We start from the raw sequence: 24,964 nt of genomic DNA on the forward strand, positions 1-24,964 counted from the left end.
TGTTCTCACCACTGTGTAGGACAGACAGAGGGACCAAGCTCAGATCTTGAAAATAAAAGCTTTTTACTTTACATATAGGATTTGGTCTCCATGGTGGTCTTTTGGGGGTCCCCGCGATCTGGGCATAACAGTATCTGTTCTTTCAAAGAAGTGAAAACTTGTTCAGAGCCCAAAAGAAATATCTAAAGCCTGTCTTGACAAGGACAGCAGCATCACCAGATTAAGCTTATACTGAAAGAGCCAGCAAATGCCAATCAGCCAAAGGCTCTTCTCCTTAGTCTTTCAGCACCTGTAGGGACACCGGGCCAGGACAAAACAGGGCAGAACCTGTCAGAGTTCTAAGTATCCACTCGAAGCTCCCCACAGCAGGGCTTCCTCACTCATCATTCTCAAGGCACCCCTCAGTACTTCCGATAGCCCGGAACAGTTCGCCAATACTGGGCAGAGTCTGACCTCTTGTATTGAATATTTTGCCCTTTGAATTTTGCACTTAAGACAAATACCTCATTTGTTATAATCTAGTCCTGAGCCTACCCCAGTCATAATTCTTTTTACATCCATCAGGCTTCCCAGATTGACCACTGGGTCTAGAAAAGACAGCCAAGGCTTGCCTACCTTTGTACTTCTGTGCAACTTCCACAGCATTTAGAGGCCAGACATGGTGGTGCCCACCTCTAATCCCACGGTCTAAGAGGCAAGATGAAGCTCTGTAACAGGCCTCCAGACCTTAGCACAACTGAGTCCATGATGGAAGTACCATTCAGGCTGTAAAACTCAGCAGGTAGACAGCACCACATGCCAAAACTAAAACAAAGGCCTAATCCACCAAAGTCCATAGTTCTGGGAAAGTCCCTAAATGTACTAACCTTGGTTTTGGCTTCTGTGGTTCTGCTTCTGGCTAACAGTTCTTGTTAACTGAGGTATGTCAACCCAGGACATGGTTTTGTGCTTAAAAACTCATCCTGAGAAAGGCTCAGGGCTACACTGGGATCCCGAACACTCCGAACACCCAGTGTAGTCCCCGGCTGACTAACAGACTTTCTATTGGCTTAGACCCATGTCGGCACAGTCGTCCCTGGCGAATACCCCACAACAGCTCGAGGCCAGCTTGAGCTACGTATCAAATCCCTATTTCAAAGCAACAACAACAATAACAAAACAATGTTTCATTTAAGGAAGGAAGAAAAAAGTCCCTGATGAGATGATAAGATTTGAGGGCATTACTGTTTGTTTACAGGGACTGGGTTAAAGGCTCCGCAGGGTTTTTAAAACAGGTTTGCTTTGGTTTTGTTTTTTGTTTTTGTTTTTAGTTTGGTTTGGTTTTTGAGATAGGGGATTGTGTACCCCAGCCTGGCCTGGAACTTGTTATGTAGCTGAAGATAACAGAGAACTCCTGGTCCCTCCCTTTCTCTCTCCTCCCCCCTCCCTCTTCCCCCCAGGGCTGGGATTATGGTTACACACCAAGGCTTTCAGATTTTAGGGTTTGTGTGTGGTGTTTTGAGACAAGTTCTTGTATCTGAGGCTGGCCTTGAACTCACTTTATAGCCAAGGACAACCTTTAACCTCCTGACCTTCTAATTCTCTTCCTTCTTCCTCCCAGGTGCTGAGATTTCAGGCCGATGACAGCCCAGGCATTCAGGGGTCAAATTCAGCTCTTTGGGTTTGTGCTCTTGCTCACTAAGGCATCTCACCAGCTCCCATCATCTGTTTCTTTGAGACATGGTCTCACTCAGTACCCCAGGCTAGCCTCCAAGTCCGAGTAATCTTCCCGCTTCCACCTCCCAAATGCTGGGATTACAAACCGGCGCCAGGGATGGCTTTACCAATCTCTTAACACAATGGTTGAAATAATAATCCCATTTTACAGATAAAGAAACCGAGGCACACTGAGACAAGTGAATTGGAAATCCTTAGTGATGAAGGCAGAACTTGAACAGCCTGGATTTCTAACCCATCCCTTGCTTTGGCGACTCCCCCCTGGGTACAGGAACAAAAGAGCTAAAAAAAAAAAAAAAAAAGCCGGTAGCACTTAGAACTGTCCCGCTCACATTGTTTACCCAACATGCTTTACTCAGTAGCCCAGGCTGGCCTGGGCATCACTCATCACACTTGTCACTTGCAGGAGTCACCTACTGGTGAGGTCAGGGGTAGTGATCCAGGCCTCCCCCTGCACCCCTTGGCAAGCTCAAGGCGCCCTGACAAGTGTTTCCAAATAAGCCGGGCCAGCCCCTCTCTGTGAAGGGCAGGACTCCCCCTCCCCCGCGTCTGCCGCCCCCAGAAGTAGCTGTGTCTCTCCAAGGCCTGCGTGTGGGAGGAAGGGACCCGAGAAGGGGCAGAACTGATGTCATCTGCTCACAAAGCTGCCCTTGTCTCAGCTGGCTTCAACGGATCTGCTCCTCTGAGCTTCCTGCGCTCTGGTGGGGAAACCCCTTGAAAAACACTGACATGGAAGGGAAATGTAGAGCACCCCGAACTAGAACCTAAAATGGTTGAGCAACAAAAACCAGCTCGCGAGGGAAAACGGTGAAATTCACCAGGCTCCTCGGAATGGGCCATCTCAAGGCTCTGCAGCTGGTCCGCAGAAGAGCCAGTGATGGAAGGGTGGTTGTGAGCATGCGTGGATGATCTCAAGAGCCGGCCTGCAGGTCGGGAAGGCAGGAAGTGCAACTCTCACTCCATTTCTTGTCCTGGGGACGGTTTTTCAACCCTTACCACATGCATATATAAACTTGTCACTTAAGGGAAATCATTAATTTTGTTTTTACTTTATTTGTAAGTATTGTGTGTGAGTGTGGGTGCTTGTGTGGGGATTAGAGGACGACTTCTGGGAGTCGATTCTCCGTAGGCTCTGGGGACCAAAAGCAGGAATCAGAGTGAGGTTACAGGCACTTTCACCTGCTGAGCCACGTCACACACCCCCACCACACACCTTCTTTTAGTTTGGGTCGGTCTCCTGTAGTAGCCTGTGATGGTCTCAAACTTGTTATTTAGCCAAGTGTGGCCTTGAACCCCTGGTCCTCCTGCCTCCCGCTCCCAACTTCTCGGATTAGAGGTGTGTGCCGACAGGCTGTGGACTGCCCCCACTGGAGGTCATGTAGGCAGCTCCTGCGCTCTGGTGGCTGAGAACCCTGATTCAGTGGGGAGGAGCACTAGCCTTCCCCTGCTAGGAGGGGACAACTCAGGGCATGATGCCTTGGGGATAGGTCTATAGCATGTACCTCCAGGTTAGGCAGCTAGTCACCTGAGGACTTAAGTCACATTTAAAATCATAGCCGGGCGTGGCGGTTCGTGCCTCTAACCCCAGCACTTGGGAGGCTGAGGCAGGAGGATTGTCCTAGGTTTGAGACCAGCTGGGCTACAGAAGACCCTTTCTCAAAAACAAAAATGGAGGCAGGGCTCACGCCTTTAATCCCAGCACTAGAGAGGCAGAGGCAGGCAGATCTCTGAGTTTGAGGCCAGCCTGGTCTACAGAGTGAGTTCCAGGACAGCCAGGGCTACAGAGAAACACTGTCTCGGAGGACGAGGAGGAGGAGGAGGAGAAGAAGAAAAGGATTGGAAAGATACAGTGAATACAAACCTAATAACCTGAGTTTAATTCCCAGGACTCACACGGTGGGAGAGGGAACTGACTTCTAAAAGTTGCCCTCTGACCCCCCCCACAAGAATTGTATAAAAAAAACTGATTGAAGATGATCAAATATGATGTGTTATAATGAATGTATGTATGTATTTATGAAGTCTTTGAAGTGTTATAATGAAACCCATTGTTTTACACAATAAATGCTAATCAATTTCTTTTTTATTTTATTTATTATTAATAGTAGTATTGGTTTTTCAAGACAAGGTTTCTTTGTTTGGTCCTGGCTGTCCTGGATCTCGCTCTATAGACCAGGCTGGCCCGGGACTCACAGAGATCCGCCTGCCTCTGCCTCCCATGTGCTGGGATTACAGGCGGTCTAATCAATTCTTATTTTAAAAGATAACTCACTGAAAACAGCTTCAGAATGTGAGGCACACAACACTGGCCGGCGCGGCTTCTTGGAAAGCCAAACACCGCCTCTTTCCAGCTCCAAGGTGGAGTCAGTGGTCAAGAGCCTGCCCCAGGCAAGTGTGATTCCCTCACCTCAGGTCCTGTGGGGACCTGACAAAGATCACATATCCCTGATGGTCAGCTAGGTGAGAGGGCAAAGGTGATAAGTCAAACCTAGGCAGGGAGTCTAACAGCCAAGGAAAGAGAAATAGGACAACATCCTCTCATCTGCAGCAGGAAAAGCTGAGATCCCAGGCAGGAGAGCTGTGGGGGGAGGCCCTGACCTAAGTAAGTCTGCAGAGGAAGCCGGGCCCACGCCTCCAGCACTCGGGAGGCAGAGCCAGGCGGATCTCTGTGAGTTCGAGGCCAGCCTGAAAAACCAAAAAAAAAAAAAAAAAAAAAAGTAAGTCTGCAGAGGAACCACAGGGGATGGAGCCTGACCCCTCAGTCCTGGTCTCGGGCGTGGAGGGGTGGGTGATGAAGCACGTGGAGCTGGCTCCCAAGCAGTGGTGGGGTAACTATGCCAAGAATGTGGGGCACCTCCCTTACTACGCCTGTGAAAGTGCAGCCCTTCCTCAAGTGAGTTAGGGTAGCTTTGGCCTGTGTTCTGCTGGCTTTTCCAGAATACCCCTCAGCGGTTCAACTCAACCCAGGGTTTACTTTCTTACTTCTGGATATCTTACTTCCACTCTTCTGTATGTCTGTCTGTCTGGGGTCAGCCTGGCTTCTCCTCCCTCATTCTCTCCTCGCCTTCTTTCCTTCTTCCTTCCTTTTTTGAGCCGAGATTTCTCCTATTTATTCTCTGCCTGCCAGCCCTGCCTATCCTTTCTCTGCCTAGCTGTTGGCCATTCAGCTCTCTATTAGACCTAAGGTGCCTTAGGCAGGCAAGGGGAAACAGATGCATCATATCTTTTCATAATTAAATAAATGCAGCATAAACAAAAGCAACACACCTTTACACGGTTAAAGTTATATACTGCAGCATAAACAAATGTAACACATCTTTGCCTAGTTAAATAATATTTTACAACAGAGAGGGGAATTGATGTATCCACAAATTATCTGTCTCAGACACATGGACGAGCCTCTGGGCTTATGCCCAGCACGTCCTGCGCTGATGGCCTCGGGCTCCGGACAGGCACGCCGTGGCTCCCTGCTCTCGCCGCCTGGAACATGCAGCCCGGTGGCAGTGGCCTGGGGTGGCGAGGGCCTGAGATCTGGTCTAGCTGTGGACCCTGCAGCCTCGGACCCGCGCTTCCCGGGTCGGAGACCAGTCGCTGCACCTGCCCGAACGGGGCGGGGCGCCACCCGCGACAGGACCCGCCCCGGACCCGCCCTCCCGGCCGCCCCGTCGGGAAACCGGCGAGCGGCTCGGCGGGCGACGGCTCGGTCTCGGCGCGATAGGTAAGCAGCAGCGGGGCGCGCAACCCCGGGGTGCCCTGGGACCCGGCAGCCCGCAGCTCCTGGGGACTCGCGCTCGCTCTGAGCCCCGGCTCCCCGCCTCCCCGCACCCCGCCCCCCTCCTCTCCGACCGGCAGTAAAATGAAGGGGCCGAGCCAGACACGTCCTCTGCGCCCGTCCGGCGGCGGGTGGCAGCTAGCGCCTCCCCCGGGAGGGACCCTCTCCATCTTTGCGGTCCAGAAACCGGGGGACGAGCCGGCAGCTCGACCCTGTGCCTCCCCAGATTGGACCACCTCGTGTGTTCAAGCGCGGGAAGTCCTTCCGAGAGGGTCCTTCCTGCCGTGTCACCCCTGCGCGGAAGGGACAAACCAGGGGAAGCCTCGTTGGTGGGGGCCCCTCAGAGCCCTTGCCTGATTGATCCTCTCTCCTCCACCCCACATGCTTGGCGCTTTTGAGTAGAGAACAGAGTTCTGTGATATTGGCTAGGGAGTGTGTGGTGGCTGTGACTGTCACCAACTTCCTGATTCTCTCCCTCACTTGTTCCATACCTCGTGATGACTATAAGGAGAGTCCTCCTGTTCCTTGCCCAAGGGCCAGTTGTCCCAGACTCCAGACCACGGCTTGTGCGGGCTCTGCTGATGAGAGGTTGCCCACAGAGCTCAAAGAGGAACCCCTGTCCTAAGCAGGAATTCGCCACAGTGGTTCCAGGGAGAGCTTTAAGGTTGCACTCTGAGCTCATCCTGACACCCGTAAAGACAGGCACCGGCTGAGGTTAAAGACTGTAGACACACCAAAGTGCCTCCAGGGCTATGTTCATTTAACCGCAGATGTGTGCGCATTACACAAGCCCTCCTCTCCTCCCCGACGGGAGAGCTGTTCCCCTGTCATCAGGGAAAAGCAAAGAAGGATGAGATAGGCAAATTCATGTGATGACTGGATCAGGGTTTTGAAATTCACTTCATTCAAATTTCCCCAGAGTAGCGCGCATAGTCACAGGCATTCCCCAGCTCCGTTTTATCAGCCACGTGCCTCAGGAGCCCAGAGGTGGCAGGAGAGAGCTGCTGTGGGGTAGTACCAGGACCCAAGAGCAAGACAGGACTGTCAAAAGGTAGTGCATAGAGCAAGAGACACTGTGGAGGGAATTGGCTGCTGAGTAATCACTGCCCATGCTGGTACTGCCTCCAGCCCACAGAAGAGTCCAGGAGCCGGGAGGCCCCGTGGGTATTGTCAGGCGCCCTCTGAGATCAGAACTGTCTTAGTCCAAGTTCAGCTGGGAGAAACCCAGACACAAGGCTGACTGAGTTCTTGTAGCCATTGCCTAGAACAGAAGTCAGGGTGGGGAGGGGCAGCCTCATCCTCACCTGAGCTCGGTCCCAGAGGGAGGCAGTGTATAATAAAGGCTGCAGGTGGCTGACTCAGCTCTGCCACACTAATGTGGCTGTGTAACCTTGGCCACGTCACGTAAACACTCCCTGGGCAAATGAGGAGGCGCTCCTGGAAGTGAGGTGCTGGAGCTTCAGGGACCAACCACACGTAAGATGTGTCACGGCTCTGGACAGACATGAGCCTGGGTGGGAATCCTGCCCCGGCTTTTTTCTAGTGGTGTGCTGTGGTTGAGCTAGTCTCCCTGAGCGTCAGTTTCCTTCTGGGTAAAACAGAAGGCAGGAGCTGGGCATGTGGCTCAGTTGGCAGAGTGTTTGCCTAGTATGCATGAGACCCTGGGTCTAGTCTCCAGCATGGCATAAACTGGGCATAGTGACATGTGCCTGTAACCCGAGCACCGGGGAGGTAGAAGCAGGGGAATCCAAAGTTCAAGGTCATCCTTGGCTACATAATGAGTTTGAGGCCAGCCTGGGCTACACGAGACTCTGTCTCAAAGCAAAAGCAAAAAACGAAACCAAACAAACAAACAAACAAAAAAAACACAACTTGTGTGAGGTTTGGTTTGTTTTGTTTTTTATTTCTATTTTTGTTTTTTCAGACAGAGTCTCTGCATAGCCCTGTCTGTCCTGGAACTCACTCTGTAGACCAGGCTGGCCTCAGACTCCTAGAGACCCACCTGCTTCTGCCCCCAACCCCCAAGTGCTGAGATTAAAGGTATGGAGAATGGGGCAAAAGAATTGCTTGAGCCCAGGAGTCAGGCTGAAGGCAAGCCTGGGTGACATACTGAAGTGACAGGCTGAGTCCTTGTAGGCAATATCTTTTTTGCTTGAAAAAGCAAATGAAAGAGGATGATAGCATCGCTCTAAACATCCCTGGGTATGATGGACACATTCCAAGTGTCTCCAGTTGTGGAAGCAAAGCTGAGTACCACAGCGGGTGTTTGGCTGTCTTCATATACCCTCAGCCTTTCTTCTGGAAAAGCCCAAAATGTCCGATCGTGGCCGATGGGATCAGAGTGAGGGTTTCAGTGAGCAGGAGGTCAAGTGCAGGGCAGTGCCTGTCGCTGTGCGGATCTCAATGCTGTAATTGTGCTGGGCGAAAGGCTGGCGTGGTAAACAAGGATGGACTCAGCCCAGGGAGAAAAGGGCTCTGAGAAGGACTCCACAGGCACCTGAGAGCCCGGTCCCAAGCCCTAGGGAGAAATGTGCAGGAAGAAACTCCATTCTTACCTGCAGCTCTGCATCTAATGCAAAGGACAGACAGGGAAGGAAGTGACTCCACATACACATACATGCATGCAGACACACACATATTCACGTGCACGTGCACATACATGCATGCACTCCCCCACACATGCATGATTATAAACACACACATGAACATGCACACGCACATATATACACATGCTCCTGAACACACGCATGCGTGCGTGTACACACACACACACACACACACACACACACACACACACACACACACCCTTAGTGCAGAGGGATGGATACCTTGAAGGTAGGAGGCTGGCCTAACAGTCAGAACACGCACTCTGGATGCAGAAGCTTGGAAACAGGCCTTGCGGACGTGGGTGCGCGGGCTTGTTGTTTCACTGTCCTCTGTGACTCTAGTGGGAAAGTCCCACGTGGAGGAAGCATGACAGGTAAGTGCCCTTGGAGACAAAGATGCACACCAGCCCCCAGAGGCAGCAGCACACCTAGGAAACCTTGTTTTCTTTGTTTTTTTAGAGACCGGGTTCCATGTAGCCTAAAGTTGCCTCAAACTCTCCATGTAAATGAACATGACCTTGAACTCTTTTATTTATTGATTTAATCTTATGTGTGCAAATGTCTTTCTTGCCTACATTCATGTATGTGAACCCTGCGCACGCCTGGTGCCCACGGAGGTCAGATGAGGGCGTTGGATCCCACGGGGCTGGAGTCACGGGTGGTCGTGAACCACTCTGTCCTCTGCAGGAGCAGCAAGTGCTCCTAAGCACTAAGCCGTCTCTCCAGTCCCTGGCCTTGAACTCTTGATCCTCTGTTCTGTGCTTTCCAAGGGTTGAGAATACAGGTTTGGGCCACCACGTCCTACTAGGAAGACTTCTTTTTATTTGTTTTAAATTTAATTTTAATTATGTGCACGTGTGTGTGCCAGAGGAGTTGGATCCCCCTGGAGCTGGAGTTCCAGGCAGTTGTGAACCATCAGATGTGGATGCTGGGAACTGAACTTAGGTCCTCTGGGAGAGCAGTAAGCACTCTTAGCTGCTGAGCCATCTTTCCAGCCTCAGAAGATACCTTGGAATTAAAAACGTTGTAAGTAAGAGTTTAGATTGTCTACTTTGTTTTTGCTTTGTTGAGATCTTAGGAAGGGAAAGACAGCCATGCCAAGCGTCTGGTTAGGCTGGAAGGTAAATGCAGATGGGAAGCTGACTACTGGATGATTCTGCCACAGTTGAATAGCCTTCGTCTAAAGAAATGTGACCAGGGCTTTGCTCATCGTGAAGTGGAGAAGCCCAAAGGAATCTGGAAGGCAGGCACTACATCTCGCCCTCCAGGGCGAGTGAGAACAGCTTTTTTTTTTTTTTTTTTTTTTTTGGTTTTTCGAGACAGGGTTTCTCTGTGTAGCTTTGCGCCTTTCCTGGAACTCACTTGGTAGCCCAGGCTGGCCTCGAACTCACAGAGATCCGCCTGCCTCTGCCTCCCAAGTGCTGGGATTAAAGGCGTGCGCCACCACCGCCCAGCGATAACAGCTTTTGACAACAGTTTTGAGTGGAGAGGAAGGGCTGGGGGTGAGGGGGGACCCAGGAGGCAGGGCATAATCAGCAAGGGCTTGTTACTGTGAAGGGATTGAACGTAACAGATCTTGGCATGGACCAGGATTTAGGGGTGCTGGAAGCAGCGGGGACCTGCTCACGTCAGTGGGCTTAGCTGGCTGCTTGCAGACCTGAGTGCTGTGGCTGAAGGACATATCCAGCCGGCCTGGGCAGGACTCCTGCAGCCGAGAGCAGAATGCCAGGGAGAAGAGCGGGTCAAACTTCAGCTCACCAACCTCTAGCCCCAACCCTTAGGACCATCTGTCCCATGACCCCACACTGGTCTCTTCCCTCAACAGGGAACATGTGGCAAAACTCAATTCAAGCTCTGGGAGGTTAGAGAGGCCTACCTCCTCCCTCCCGAGACCCTCCACCCCTGGAGTCCTGGGGATAAAGCCTGGGTGCTGCTGAACTGCCCATGTAGCTCCCTGTTGTTCTGAGTTTCAGTGAGTTTTGCTTGGAGTAAAGACAAACAAAACTGTAACAAACGCCTTTTATGCCAAACCCAGATCCTGTTACACGGTGGTGAGAAAAACTCCTTGGTTTTTCAGGAGAAAATCTGTTTGGATAACTTCAGTTCAGCATTTTATGTAAACCTAAATGAACCTAGATGTGCTGGGGGAGGAGGGGGGAGGCGTTTTGACGGACTGGCTACAGAAATAACTTGTCACACCGTTCTGGGAGAATGCACCACATCACCGTAGTACTGGTCTTCAGGAAGAGCAAAGTGTGCGTTAAGGTCGGGGACAGGGAGTGGAAATCTCCCACTGTCTGTGACCAGAGGCATCGAGGGGGAAGGAAAGCTTTGTAGAGCGTCTTCTCATAGTGTGACTACAAGAGAGGCTATCGGCTTGATGACATGGCATGGGGGAAGAGGGGATAGCCATTTAACCAGACAGCCTTGTGGCACCCTTCCCCCTCCAGGATCTTGAAACCAAGCTGTTCCTTCTCCACCATGATGTCCACTTGCATACATCTACGCACCTGGTCAGAGTGTCTCCACCCTACCTTTTTAAGAGATTTGTAATTGAGCCAATTAACTTGAGCAAATATCCTGTGGTGATGGCGTGACAGCTCTCTTCCTGCAGGCCACGTCCATGGTCTCCCTGAGGTGTGTGGTCCATTTGAATAAACAGGAAGAAACTTCATTACAAAGAGGCCACCTGACCAGCCAGGGTGTGTTCTGGGCAGCTGACCCTGTCTTTCTCTTGAGCCAAGACCTCACTTGGTACTTCCTAGTTTCGGCATCTTTAAGCATTTGATCCCCGAGTGGGAGCTGGAGAGAAGGAAATGGCAGTGAGGGGTTAGGAGTGGAAGGGAGACTCAGAAGAGCCCTGTCCCTCCATGGGGAGGTCAGAGCGGCAGGAACATAGCAACGGTCTGAAAACTGAAACCCAGGACCTGCTGCTGGGAGATGCTAGCTGGGTGTCACCAGTGAAGTCATCCAGCCAAGCTGGGCTCAGCTATAAAACAAGGCTGCTGGGTACCCAGATAGTTCAGACAGCAAGCGAGGTGTGAGTGCAGAATGCCACCTAACTCAAATCCTTGCGGGAAGTGTACTCAGCGTCCTTAGAAAACCGCTGTCCAAGGTTTAACCCCTCTCGCTCATTCCAGTTATAACAGGCTGGGTCACTTATTCCATACAGTTGGTACTTCAGACTTTGCCAGGGACAGAACGGTACAAATGGCCCTGGAAGTCTAGGAGTCCAGGCACAGAGACACGTGGACACAAGGCAGGCTTGTGTCACAATGAGAATCAAGAACAAGGAAAGACAGGAGGCCAGAGTTGGAGGTGTGGCCAGTGGTAAAAAGCCCTTGCCTAGCATTATGAAGCCCTGGGTTAGATCCTCAGTGCTGGGGGATGGGGAGGGGGTGGAGGGTTGTGGGGGAGGAAGAAAGCCAAAGACAGGTCAATAAGGGGAGCAGGTCAATGCTGTTCTAGTTTTAGGAATTTTGTATACTCGATTTTTCATATTGCTTTACTGAAGATGACATAAAACCAGAGAGGACTTTTCTGGAAGAGGCCAGCAGTAGGATCGGGTTGTGCCACGCAAGCTTTAATGTGTGACTACGAAGAAGGGCCTTTTCCTGGACCTGGAACTCATGTTTTTAGCAGGATAGCTTAAAAGTCTCACGGCAGTTTTACACTTGTAATAACATCAGAAGTATAAAGTATGTGAAGTAACAAAAATCACCTGAAAATGGGATCATTTAAACATGTTTACCTTCATTTAGAAGTATAATTTTTGAAGAACACATTTTTTAGTTTTTATTTTATTGCATTGCATCTCATCTTTGAGACAAGTCCTCATGTAGCCCAGGCTGGCTACACACTCTGTATAGTCACATGACCTTGAACTTCTGAGCCCCCTGATGCCACCTCCTGAGTGCTGAGATTAGGTGTCACCTAACCCAGTGTATAGGGAGGGTGCTGAGGACGGAGCCGAGGGCCTTGTGCCCAAGCCCCTGACCCACTGAGCTATATCCCCAGCCCAAGTTCTGATTTTTATATCAAGTAATGTTGATCACCTTCAGGAGGATGAAATAATATTAAATTTTGATTATTCAAAGTTCATAAACTAAAAGCAAAAATAAAGTTTTCCAAAGATCCTTGTTAAATCTGTAGCGTTTGTGCCTCTGAAATTATTAAAGCTAAGAGCTATCCTGAGACTTTGGTGTATGCTCTAGCATAAGTAATAACTGAGAGGAAAATATAATAAAATAATGCCATGTAGTTTTGGGGTTTTGTTGTTGTTGTTTTGTTTGTTTTTGTAGCGCTAGAGACAGCACGTGCTGGGCAAGTGCTCCACTGCTGAGCGATGTCCCCAGCCTGAAATGTGGTACACTTGTTTCTCCTCTTTTTTAGGCAGTCCCTCACTGTGTAGCTCTGGCCTGGAACACACTATGTAGACCAGGAGGGTCTTAAACTCTTAGCGATCCACCTGTCTCCTGAGTGCTGGGACTAAAGACATGCACCACTATAACTGTCTTCATATTCTGGCCTTCTTTAAAATTAATTTTTGTTTATGTGTATGACTGTTTCGTCTGCATGTATGTCTGGTGTCCTAGGAGAGGGTGCTGGATCCCCTGGAACTAGATAGAGTTCTGAGCAGTTGTGATCCCTCATGTGGGTGCTGGGAACAGAGCCAGCATCCTCTGCAGGAGCAGCAGGTGCTCTTAACTGCTGAGCCATCTCTCCAGCCCCTTCTAATGTCTTTCTCCCCCCCAATTTTGGTCATTTAAAGACCTTTTCATACAGTGACAGGTTGGTATCAGTATTTGGGTAGACCCTGGGCTCTGCTTTCTAGGGCAGTAAGAGAAGTGAGTCCATGCTGTGTCTAGTGCAGTCCGTCCCATTTGTTCAGTCTGGGAACGCTTCCTCAACCAGGATTTGGGGCATCTTGGCTCTGGCCGTCTGAGAAGCAACAGACCCAAGGGAGGGAAAAGACCCAGGAATGGACCACCGGCAGCAGGGAGGGTTGTCAGCAGACCTGCTGCTGGTGGCCTGGAGGCCAGGCTGCGCAGGCCTGAGCAGTAGGGACATGGGTCCTGCAGGGCCCTGAACTTAACCAACTACTACACCGGGGCTTATTCCTTCCCAAGGCTTGTGGGGTGCAACCTCTTGGCCTTGCTAACCATCATTCTAGGCCTTGCGTCTGCATGGAGCAGGAACCCTTGACCCCAAAGCCCCGTGTCATCCATGAAGTTGGTATTTCTCTAGGGATATCTTCCGTTGCCGGCATGCTGAGCCAACACTGCAGAGAACAAGCCCTTTCCTGCCAAGTCTAATCACAGGTGTCTCGTTTCGTTTCAGGATGTGGTTAGAACCTTGAGGAACTGCGGGTTCCAGAGAGAACACTTTCGACAGCCAGACTGGATCCAGAGAGCAGATGCTCCAGAGGAGTTCAGTTTAACCCAAGGTCTCTTTCTCCAGGGACAATAAAAGGAACAAAGGTGTCCGCCTCTTCAAGGGACCACAGACAGCGCCTGGATGAGTGTGCTGGAGTGACGGGTGACTCCAGGAGGCCTTCCTGGAGGAGGTGAGTCCTGGCCTGGCTCTGGCTAGTCACCACAGCATTACCATGCCTATGTCTCCAGCTGTGCCCACTCTCACGCTGGAGTGGGAAGTAAACAGAAAGCTGCCAAAGAGTGCAGACCGCAGGGTGGCTCAGCAGACCTGCCCGAGTCTGCAGAGCTTGGTCTGCTCTTGACAGTCCCTAGACTGAGGTCTGCAGGTCAAGCAGAGCCCCTGGGGCCTGGCCCTCACCATCTCAGCCCCTGGGAAAGAGCCTCCACACACCATCCCGATTCCCTCCTCACAGCCTTCTTCGTAAGACCTGGAGGGAGCCCTGCCTTTTTTAAAAATTTCTTTGTTATGAGTATGAGTGTTTTGCTTGCGTGTATGTCTGCATACTGCTTGGGTATCTGGTGCCTGTGAGGCCGGAAGAGGGCATCAGATCTCCCAGAGTTTGGAGTTACAGCAGTTGTGAGGTGTGTGGGTGCTGGGAATTGAACCCGGGTCCTCAGAGCACATAGCCCTCTTAACTGCTGAGTTGTTTCCCCAGGACTCTCTCTCCCACTTCCTGTTTTACAGGAAGACCTTCACGTTCCTTGGGGAAAAGCATTGAGTCTCACACCCATGTGTACCTTTGTGTCCCACCCTAAGATCCTGGCTGTTCCTTAGGTGGGATCTCCAGGTCTAGATCTTACTTGATCTTCTGAGCAGCACCGCGCCCACCTCATCGGCCACCAGCTGTTGGGTTCCTCTTCCTAGAAAACCCTTCCTGGAAAATTGCCCCTCATTTCTCAAGGGCAAACGGCACAGGACTGGCGCTCGGCTTCAGCCCCACCACCTCCAGCTCCTCCTCTCTGACCTCCTGTTCCCACCATCCTAGGCTGCTGCTCTCTAATTGGCCGTTCCATCTCAGCCTGGGATGATGCTCTTCGCTTGAAATATGCTTAGCTTGTTCAGACAACTAAAATGAATTCCTGTGCCCAGCCCAAGCTTTTCCCTGTGTGGCGTTTTGTTTGGTCTTCCTCCATTTACCACTTCCTATACACCCCTCCTAACACCCAGTGACACTGCTCCTGTGCTCCCTTCTTGCTTGGTAATCTCTGGGGTCTGATTAACCATGCACTCCCTGAGGGGAGGCCTTACTCATCCCTGCCCTTCCTGAGTCCCTGGCGCATAGCAGGTCTTCCGCTCATATCAACAGAATCAATAATGCCTCTCATATCCTAGATAATCCTTAATACAAAACAGGAATTGAAAAAAAGATTTATTGGTTTTTATTTTGTGGGTGTTTTGGTTGCATGTATGGATTTGTGCCATATGCAGGAAATGCCCTTGGAAGCCAGAAGAGGGTACTGGATCCCCCGGCGTGAGTAACAGGAAGTTGTCAGCTGCCATGTTTGTGTTGGGAACTGAACCCAGGTCCTCTGCGAGAATGGCGAGCACTCCTAATTGCTGAGCCATCTCTCCAACCTCAAAATGAGGATTTCTTTCATTTGATTTTTGGTAATGCTATGAGAGAAACCACCTGTCTCCCCGGCACAGACTGAGCTTGCTGGCTGTTGAGTCCAGGCTGACCATGTACTTATTCTCCACATGCAAGGGACTCCCGACACGCGGCTTCCCACAGGCAGGACACGCTGCAGGGTGAGTTAACGGCCCCAAACAGCTCAAGCAGAGTCGTTGTCTTTTCTTCAGAGTAGACTGAACAGGTAGATTACTGTGTACACAGCAAGGAACAGGGAGTGTGTGTTGGGGGGCCGGTAACTATCCTGCCACCAGTCCAGGATCATGTTTAAGCAAAGCATGCAAGGTGTGATGATGTGGCTTTGGCCAAGGGACAGATGCCTGGGGGTAATTGCTGGGAAACTGCACAGGGCTTTATTCACGCTAACAATAGAAGTGCTTGAGGGCTTAGAAAATGACATGAACTCTGCAGTAGGTTTTACATACATCTCCTAACCTGATCCTCAACGCAGCCAACACAGCTGGGTGGTAGTGACGCCTAGTTTATAGATGAGGAAACCAAGGCTTAGACGGATAAATCTCCCAAGGGTCACACGTGGCTAATGGCAGAAACATTGTTTTTTTGAAAACTGACTGTGCACACTGGTAAGACTGCCAAACTTCTGAGAAATGTTGCCTTTTCTCCCTTAATCCTGTACTAATTGTAACGGTAGACGCTCCTCTAAAGGGGGACTGAGCCTGAGGCCGTATCTCTTGCCGTCAGCATCTATCAGCTAGTGATCTTTATACACAGGAGGTTCTTCATGCTCCTCCTCTGACTGGGGTGCTGCCTGGCAAACCCCCACCCCATGCCTAGTCCTGCCTGGAAGGTGTTGTCATAGAATCTCAGGTTGAAAACAGCAACAACAACAACATTTCGTCTGGAATTAGTGGCACATGCTCATTATCTCAGCTTGTGGGAGCTGAGGCAGGAGATCATGGGTTTTAAGCCCATGAAATACATAGTGAGACCCTGTCAAAAAAATAACTGCCAGACAGTGGTAGAGCATGCCTTTAATCTCAGCATTTAGGAGGCAGAGGCAGGTGGATCTCTCTGAGTTTGAGGCCAGCCTGGTCTACATATCGAGTTCCAGGACAGCCAGGGCTACATAGAGAAATCTTGTCTTGAAAAACCAAAACACACACACACACACACACACACACACACACACACACACACAAAAAAAAAAAAAAGTGAGTAAATACAGAAGAATACACATGTGTTTGAACTCCATGGGCCTACCCATATGTGCATTTTGAGGGGCAGGGAATTTTTGACACTCTGAAAAACTAACAGATGAACCTAGAAATGTATTTTAATTAGCTATGTTATGAATGCATAAAATATATGGAGATAATAATGTATCTGGCACAAAAGATACACAACCTATTGTGTGTGTGTTTTTAATAGTCTCATATGGTCCAAGTTGACCTTGAACTTACGAAGTAGCTGAGGATAGCCTTGAACTTCTGGTCCTCCTGCAGCCTTCTGAGTGTTAAGATGATTTGTCCACCACACTCTGCCAACTAAGCTACACCCTCAGCCACATAAATCTATGCACAGTTTATCAGAATATGGGCACACAAGCACTTGGTGTACATGGTGCTCTTTGAAGCTGAAAGCAGTCTAACAGATCTAGGGTGCATGGTCAGTCCCAGCTGAAGGTGGGGAGCGAGCTCTGTGAAGAGTGTGTTTAAACACATGAGGCCTCACACCTGAAATGAGTCACAATTGCATAAAGTGAACTGTAATACGTGCAGTACTGAAATCTGTGTAAACATACTGTGGTCATAATCTCATAGTTTCCTCTCCTGTGCTCCTGTGGTAACCTCAAGCGTCATGAGTAGCTGCCTACAATATCCTTGGACACTAATTGTCTCCAACTGAGCTGTTCATTCTTCGAGAAAAATCTAACATCATGGTACAGAGTGATCTTTCATAGTTAATGTGCATTGGCCACCATACAGAGTATACATGTGCATTGATTGATGGCTTTTGTTATCAGGCAGACTTCCAGTCAGTAGCCACTGGTGGTAGTTTTAGGGGAGTCAAAAGTTATGTTTTCAACTGAATAGGAAATTGACACCTCTAACCTCTGCATTTTTTCAGGGTCCACTGTATTTATGAAATATGTGTCAGACATAAAGAGTAAGCTTAGGTGAGGTGTGGTACCACATGCCTTTAATCCCAGTACTGGGGAGGCAGGATCTCCTCTGTGAGTTCCAGGCCAGCCTGGTCTACACTGAGAGACCTGTCTCAAAAGGGAGAGGAAGGGTTAAGAGACCACCAGCATCGCCGTCCACCTCTAGAAAGAAGACTGTGTTTCTGACTTCCCAGCCCTCCTTTGCTTAGCTCTAATCTGGACCTCTTTTTCTTTTCCTCCCCCTCCCCCCCACCCCCCACCCCCTGCCGATAATGATAATCCTGGCTGTCCTGGAACTCACTCTGTAGACCAGGCTGGCCTCAAACTCACAGAGACCAGCCTGCCTCTGCCTCCAAGTGCTGGGATTAAAGGCATGTTCCACCATGCCCGACTAATTCATACGTTTTTGTCTTTCTTCAGATTCATACATTTTTGTCTTTATTCAGAAATGTTGGCTTTCTTGCTCTTGGCCTCTTTATAGCTTTACCACGTTTATATGTACCCCTTCATCTTTAACATGGGCATATTTTATAATTTTTTGGTAAATGGCGACACTGTCTCTCCGCAGCTTGCCTTTCATCCCACCGCTCTTGCAGCGTTTCACAGAGAGGTGGTTCGTTCCTTTTGCGCCTTCAAAGGTCTTCCCGGTGTGGCGGTCTCACACTTCACTGTTCACACATCTGATTACACATTGCTGCCATTTTAGATCAGTGCTGCTACAGACATTCTTGTCCAGGCCTCCAGGGTCACACAAACTGGTTTACCTGACATACAAAGTGGGCCAGGCATGGTGGTCCATGCATATAATCCCACTACACAGGAGGCCGTGGATCAGGAGTTGAAGGCCAGCCTGGGCTAATTAGCAAACCTTGTCTCAAAAAACCAAAACAAGTTAGGAGTGAAGCTGCAGGTGGTTCGTGGAGTTGCTGTCCAGTCCTGTCTTCTGAGCCGTGGCACTGATGAGCATGTTCCAGCTAAACTTTATTTTAGTGGCAAGGTGTTTCCCAAAGTAGTTTCCTCCTGGCAGGAAAGACCCAGACCCAGTTTTCTCGTTTACAGCGAAAGGAATTTAGGTAGCAGAGTGCTGTGACTGTGCAAAGGTGATCCCTTCCTTCTTTGATGAGCCGATCTCAGGCTCCGGGCCTCCCTCCCTCCCCATCTCTGTGGGGACTCATTGCTCTCATATCCCCTCTTTTCTCAGGCTGAGGCCCCAGGTGTGGCCACCCTGACACATCAAGCTATTTCCAAAGTGATCCAAGACTTGGTGCTGACCCTGGTGGGGTCCCAGTCGGGCAAATGAGGCTTCTCCGCAGACGCCACATGTCCCTGCGCCTAGCCATGCTCGGCAGCGCCTTCATGTTCTTCCTCTTCATCCGGCAAAAGGACGTAAGCAAAAGCGAGCAGCAGGCCATGGAGAAACCGTGGCTGAAGTCCTTGGTGGGCCAGAAGGACCATGTCCTGGACCTCATGCTAGGTGCCGTGAACAACATTAGAGATGTCATGCCTAAGCTGCAGATCAGGGCCCCGGAACCCCAGCAGCCTCTGGTCTCCACAAACCGCTCCTGCCTCCCAGGGTTCTATACCGCTGCTGAGCTGAAGCCTTTCTGGGAACGGCCACCTCAGGACCCCAACAGCCCCGGGGCAGATGGAAAAGCATTTCAGAAGAAAGAGTGGACCCCTCTAGAGACCCAGGAAAAGGAAGAGGGCTACAAGAAACACTGCTTCAATGCCTTTGCCAGCGACCGCATCTCCTTGCAGAGGTCCCTGGGGCCGGACACCCGACCCCCTGAGTAAGTAGCATCCAGAACTCTCCGAGGAGGCCAGGGCTTTCCCGGAAGTGTGGCCAGGAGGCCTGTAGTCACCGGCCAGTTGTCAGGAAGCAAGCTGAGGAGATTTGAAACTGGGCAGGGATTTCCGCTTCTCCTTTGCTGGCCAGTTGCCCTGATCCCACAGGCTGGATTTCAGGAATACTATGGTCTGGCAGAGGCCCATAGGGACCTGTGAGACTGAAACACAGCTGTGCAGGGAGCAGAGCTGCAGACCAGCATCTGGCACAGGGCACTGGGAGGGGCTGGGACAGAGCTGCAGCTGCTGCAGCCCTCAAGATGCTGAACCTGCCCCTGCCATCTGGGCCTCTGATGCTGATCCAAGAGAGCGGACATTTCCTGACTGCTGCTGTGGTGGTCCAGAAGGTCCCCACACCACTGGGTTCCCTCTAGCGAAGGCCACAGGCCCATAAAGTCATTCCAACTTGAAGCCATTGATACTCTTGGCTTTGGAAAGTAGACGCATACTCGGATCTTAGAGTGGCCCTCACCTCTACTATGTCCCCGCTGTATCCACTGTGTCCTGATGAAATATTATTTTGTCTTCCACACTTAGCCATTGTCCTTTTTAGCTAATGAGTTTGAAAGAAACAAGAGGCCCCACTGAAAGTCATGATCCTAAAGGGCTGTGAGCCTGGGGTTCCCCAGACTTGAGCCTTGTATTACACCCCAACAAAGTGAAGCTTGGGCTATCAGGAGCCTCTCAGCAAAGAAGGGCATTGTCACAGGGGCAGCCAGAGCAGGAAGTTGAGGAAGCTCCCTGGCAGGCCTGTACAACATCTCCCTGACAAGCAGGAAAGAGTCAGGTGTCAAGGAAACCGGGTCTGAAATCAAAAGTCTATAATTCCAGCACTTAGGAGGCTGAGGCAGGAGAATTGCCAATGTGAGACCAGTCTGGTCTACAGTGGGAGACCCTGTCTCCACAAAACAAAAAGGGTGTTCAGCTGTTCCCTGAGATTCAGGCCCCCGACCCTTACAGTGTCCAGAGGGCAGGACAGTCAGGTGTCCTGCAATGGTTGCTGGGGAAGATTGGGGGGGGGGGGGTGGAGGCAGGAAGGTCCCAGAAAATTGCTGGCGTCATATCACAGGGAGCCGGGAGAGGGCTTTGAGAGGACCTGTGAGTTGGAACTCTTAGGGAGGACCTTTTCCTCATACTGAATAGCAAGATTCCTCAGCAGAACACTTGCCCTTAATGACTCTGCCCTCTGGGACCTCTGAACACTCACGCCTTGTACTGCGTCTAAGGTGCAGAGGGAGTCAGCTGTGGGAACACCTGGCCTGAGAGCAAAATGCAGTGGGGGAGGGGTGGGGTACCTGAGCATGGGCACTGAGCTAGCTCAGGGGTGGCTTTGGAGGGGGCTGGGTAGTCCTGCACAGGGTAGGGGGGTGGAGCCACAGAGTAAGCGCCCTCCCCAAGTACAGCAGGGAACGGAGATGGGTGGGGGTGGAGTGGGAGGGAAACGGGGTGGGCGGGGCCGGGGGTTAGGGAGCTCTAGACAGAGCTCTTTGCCGCGCTGGAACTCCGCCCCTCCCCCGCCCCCAGGACTTAGAGCTGTGTCCTCCCTCCCCATCGTTCCAGGTGTGTTGACCAGAGGTTCCGGCGTTGTCCGCCACTGCCCACCACCAGCGTGATCATTGTGTTCCACAATGAAGCCTGGTCCACTCTGCTGCGCACGGTGTACAGCGTCCTGCACACCAGCCCTGCGGTCTTGCTGAAGGAGATCATCCTGGTGGATGATGCCAGCACCGAGGGTGAGGCTGGCGGGTCTGAGGAGGGGCGGGGCCAGCAGGAGGGTGAGGCTGGCGGGTCTGAGGAGGGGCGGGGCCAGCACCGAGGGTGAGGCTGGCGGGTCTGAGGAGGGGCGGGGCCAGCACCGAGGGTGAGGCTGGCGGGTCTGAGGAGGGGCGGGGCCAGCAGGAGGGTGAGGCTGGCGGGTCTGAGGAGGGGCGGGGCCCAGGGGCACTCCAAGGAGGGCGGGCCCTCTCTAAGGATCGGGTCTTCCGCTTCGCATTACACCTGACCCGAAGGCCGGGACCGTGAAGAAGATAGGTGGGGACAGGACATACAGGCCACAGTCCTAGAGCCTGGAACTCATCCCACCACACAGCAGCGTGGGCCTCCAAGAGTCCCTGTTTGCTGTCACGCGCATCCCTAACTCAGGGGAGCGCCAGCAAAGTGGCTCAGCAGGCAAATGCACTTGCTGCCAAGCCTGGTGACCTGACTTTGAACCCTGAGACCCATACACTACCACCTCTACCTGAGTGCTGTGATTGTGTGCACACAGGTGTGTGAACATGCACACACTACATAAAGGGAGGGAGGGAGTAAAGGAAGGGAAGGAGAGGGAGGGAAGGGGAGGGCAGGGCAGGGGAGGAAGGGCAGGACAGATGGCTGGAGGGCCTTCCTGGTGCCCTCTGCTTGACCACTCCTCTGCTTCTAAAGGCTCCCCCCCTCCCAAAAGCCCTTTCTGTCCTAATTGTTTATAGAGGAGATTGCTCACCAAGTTTTTGCCCTCCCATCAGTTCCAGAGTATCCCTGGAAGAGAGAGGAGCATAAGTAGGGTCCTAGAGACATGAGCATGTTTGTTGTAGAGACTGGGTGAGGCTGCAGTTTAGGCTTGTCATGGGATCTGAGATTAAAGGGCGCAGGAGTTTGCATTCTGTTTGTTGAGATGCTGTGCTCACACCAAGGACTCGGCACAGTGAGCAGGTTCTCTACCCATGTCATAGTTTCTTTTCCCATCTCTGTGGTAAAATACCTGACCAGAGGCTGGGGAGATAGCTCAGGGGTTAAGAGCACCGGCTGCTCTTCCAGAGGACCCAGGTTCGATTCCCAGCAACCACATGGCAGCTCTCAGTCATCTGTAACTCCAGTTCTAGGGGATCTGATGCCCTCTTCTGAGCTCCATGGGCATGTACACGTTGTATATGTACAGGCACATGCGCAGGAAAAACACCGTATACACGGGGGGGGGTGTGTGTGTGTTAAAAATTATACTCAAAAGCAGTTCAGGAAGGAAGGGTTTATTGTGGCTTTCAGTTCAAAGTTATAGTCCACTGTGGTAGAGAAGTCACGGTGGCAGGCGCCGGAGGCAGCTGGGCATCCACAGTCAAGAAGCAGAGAGAGCGCGCTGAACGCCTGTGCTCGGCTCACATTCTCCTTTTCCCACAGTCCAGGATACCAGGAATGATGGCGCCCATGGCAGGCGGCTCGTCCTGCTTCAGTTAAGCTAGTCAAGGTAATCCCTCACGGACATGCCCGGAGATTCGTCACTTGATGATTCTGGGTCCTGTCAAGTTGACAAAATGAACCATCCCACATGTTGAAGTGGCATTCATGCCAGGCTCAACATATCTATTTAAAAAGAAATGAGGTATCCCTGGGGACCCATGCTCACGCTCCGTGCTAAAGCCAGAGCCCTGGTTCTCCTACCTCCCCAGCTGTTCTTGTCCTGGGCTGGGAAGGATCCTGCAAGAGCATGAGGCAGTGGAAGAGGGGACTGGGCATGAGCACTGTTAAAGCCTCATCGAAGGAGTTCTCACTTTCCCAGGGAAGACAGGCCCTTGACCACACAGGCATCGGGGTTGCAGCAAGAAGGTCCGGTGGACAAGTGCCGGGCACATTAGGCTTCTGAGAGGAGCTTAGTAGCCACAATACTCATAAGGGCGGACTCCTGGAAAATCAAAATCAAGTTAAGGACTCCAGCAAGGAAGAATCAGGGCACAGTCACAATCAGATCAAAACAAAGCCCGAGTCTGGAAGTGTAAACATATCAATGTCTTGACATCTGGAACTCACGGTCTTCTGGGTTTCAAAAAGCTCCATTTCTCTAGCTTTGCCCTTCACAGCACACATAGCTCATCTTGTAGGCTCAGGCTAGCCCCACTCCACAGCTGCTGCTGCTGTTGGTGGTGGTTTTATGGTGCTGGCATGCTGGGCTGCACCTCCACCAGTGGTGTCTCTGGGGCTCTGTTCTGGGATCCTGACCCGGTCCAAGCCTCAGCTGTTCTCCAGGACCCCTTCAATCCCGGGGCTTCTTCTGAAACTGAGGCTGCACCTTCACCAGTAATGTCCCCTGGCCTCTCATGGTGCCAAGCCTCAGCTGCTTTCCACGACTCTGATGTGCCTTTAAAACCAGTACCACCTGGGGTGACTCTTCCACATGACCAAGTTCAGCTGCCAGTACAAGGTCCAGCCTTGGTCTTCTCTGGATCACAGCTTCTGTGTGATGACCCCAAGGAAACACTTCCCAGCAGAGTTCATCTCAATGATTCTGGCCTCTTCTAAATCACAGCGGGGTCTTCGGCCCTCGCTGACAGAACCACAGATTCTTAATTCAAAATATCTCACGGCCCCAATATAATCTTTAAGGGACCCCCAAAACTTCACAAGCCAGGCCTCCATTATCTGCTCTGCTCTCAACATTATCTTCTAAGTTCCCATAACAGCTCTGTAAATCTCAACCCTCAATGGCTTTTCTAGACAAGGTTCCAAAGTCCTTCCACAATCCTCCCCCGAAAAAACCATGGTCAGGTCTGTCACAGCAACACCCCACTCCTGATACCAGTTTCTGTCTTAGTTAGGTTTTCTGTTGCTGCGACGAAAGACCATGACCAAAAGCGTCTTGGAAAGGAAAGGGTTTATTTTAGATTATAGGTGTCACCCAGCACGAAGGGAAGTCAGGACAAGAACTCAAGGCAGGAACCCAGAGAAAGGAATTGAAGCCGAGGCCATGGAGGAACACTATATACTGGTCTGCTTATATAACCCAGGACTCCGTGACCAGGGGTGGCACCACCCACAGTGATCTCCCACATGAATCACTGATTAAGAAAGTGTCCCATCGGCTTTGAACTACGGGTCCATCTTAGGGAGGTCTTTTCTCAATTGTTAATCTCTCTAGTATGTATCAAGTTGACAAAAAAGAAAGGAAAAGATCAACCAAGACAGTACCTTTCCACAGCGGCCATTGGGCCTGTGTTCCTAAATATATTTAAATTATATGTGTACGTGTGTGGGTATGTGCATGTGAGTGCGGGTGCCCTAGGAAGCTAGGGGATCCCCTGGAGATGGAGTTACAGGTGGTTTTGAGCAACCTGATGTGGGATCCGAACTGAGGCCCTCTAGAAGAGCATCACATGCTCTTAAACACTAAGCCATCTCTCCAGACCCCGTTCCTGTGTTCTCTCTGGTCACCTCCTGTTGCCCGGGGCTCATTCTTTTTTGTTTTGTTTTTCCTTCTGTGTCTAAGTGTCTTGCCGGCATGTATGTCTGTGCACCATGTGTGTACCTGATGCCCTTGGAGGCCAGAGGACCCCCTGGAACTGGAGTTACAGATGATCGTCAGTCTCCATATGGATGCTGGGAATTGGACCCAGGTCCTCTGTAAGAGCATCCAGAATTCTTAACCACTGGGCCACCTCTCCAGCACCCATACATACTCCCTCTTAAGGCCACTTCTATCATCTCTAAATTCTCACCTGAGAACTCTGGCTGGTCCCCTTCGTTTTCTGGGTCCTGCTTTGAGCCTGTATGCTATCTTCCCTGACTGGACAGATGTCATTGTCCACAGTGGTAGTCACAGGCACATCTCTACAAGTAATCCTAGGGGCAGTGTGCATGCCAGAAGCCACACCCCTCCCCGAGGCCTCTCAGACCCGGGAGGACTCTGAGTGCCATTCAGTGGGGAACAGAACCATGGGGTCAGCAATTGCTGCATGTCTATCCACACAGGATAAAGTTTCCCACACGTTTGACTGTTTGATCAGATTAACTGGCTCTTGTTACGCACACAAAAGGGCTGTGTCTCTGAAGGACAGTGTACCTGCTTCTCTACTCCTATCCAGGTGCCCCAC

At 51.2% G+C, this 24,964-nt stretch overlaps 1 protein-coding gene across 1 annotated transcript in view; it reads left to right on the forward strand.

Annotated features, from left to right (window-relative positions):
• The first annotated feature begins 5,361 nt into the window (after positions 1–5,361).
• Galnt6 (polypeptide N-acetylgalactosaminyltransferase 6) overlaps positions 5,362–24,964 on the forward strand; it is a 38,868-nt gene continuing 19,265 nt past the window's right edge. Inside the window, exons 1-4 of the mRNA XM_059247066.1 lie at positions 5,362–5,434; positions 13,435–13,660; positions 18,484–19,072; positions 20,688–20,860. Coding sequence (XP_059103049.1) covers positions 18,579–19,072; positions 20,688–20,860 — 667 coding nt within the window. The 5' untranslated portion in view covers positions 5,362–5,434; positions 13,435–13,660; positions 18,484–18,578. The remainder of the gene's footprint in view (positions 5,435–13,434; positions 13,661–18,483; positions 19,073–20,687; positions 20,861–24,964) is intronic.

The sequence above is a fragment of the Peromyscus eremicus genome, chromosome 20 (assembly GCF_949786415.1).
Source record: "Peromyscus eremicus chromosome 20, PerEre_H2_v1, whole genome shotgun sequence".
NCBI classification, from domain to species: Eukaryota; Metazoa; Chordata; class Mammalia; order Rodentia; family Cricetidae; genus Peromyscus; species Peromyscus eremicus.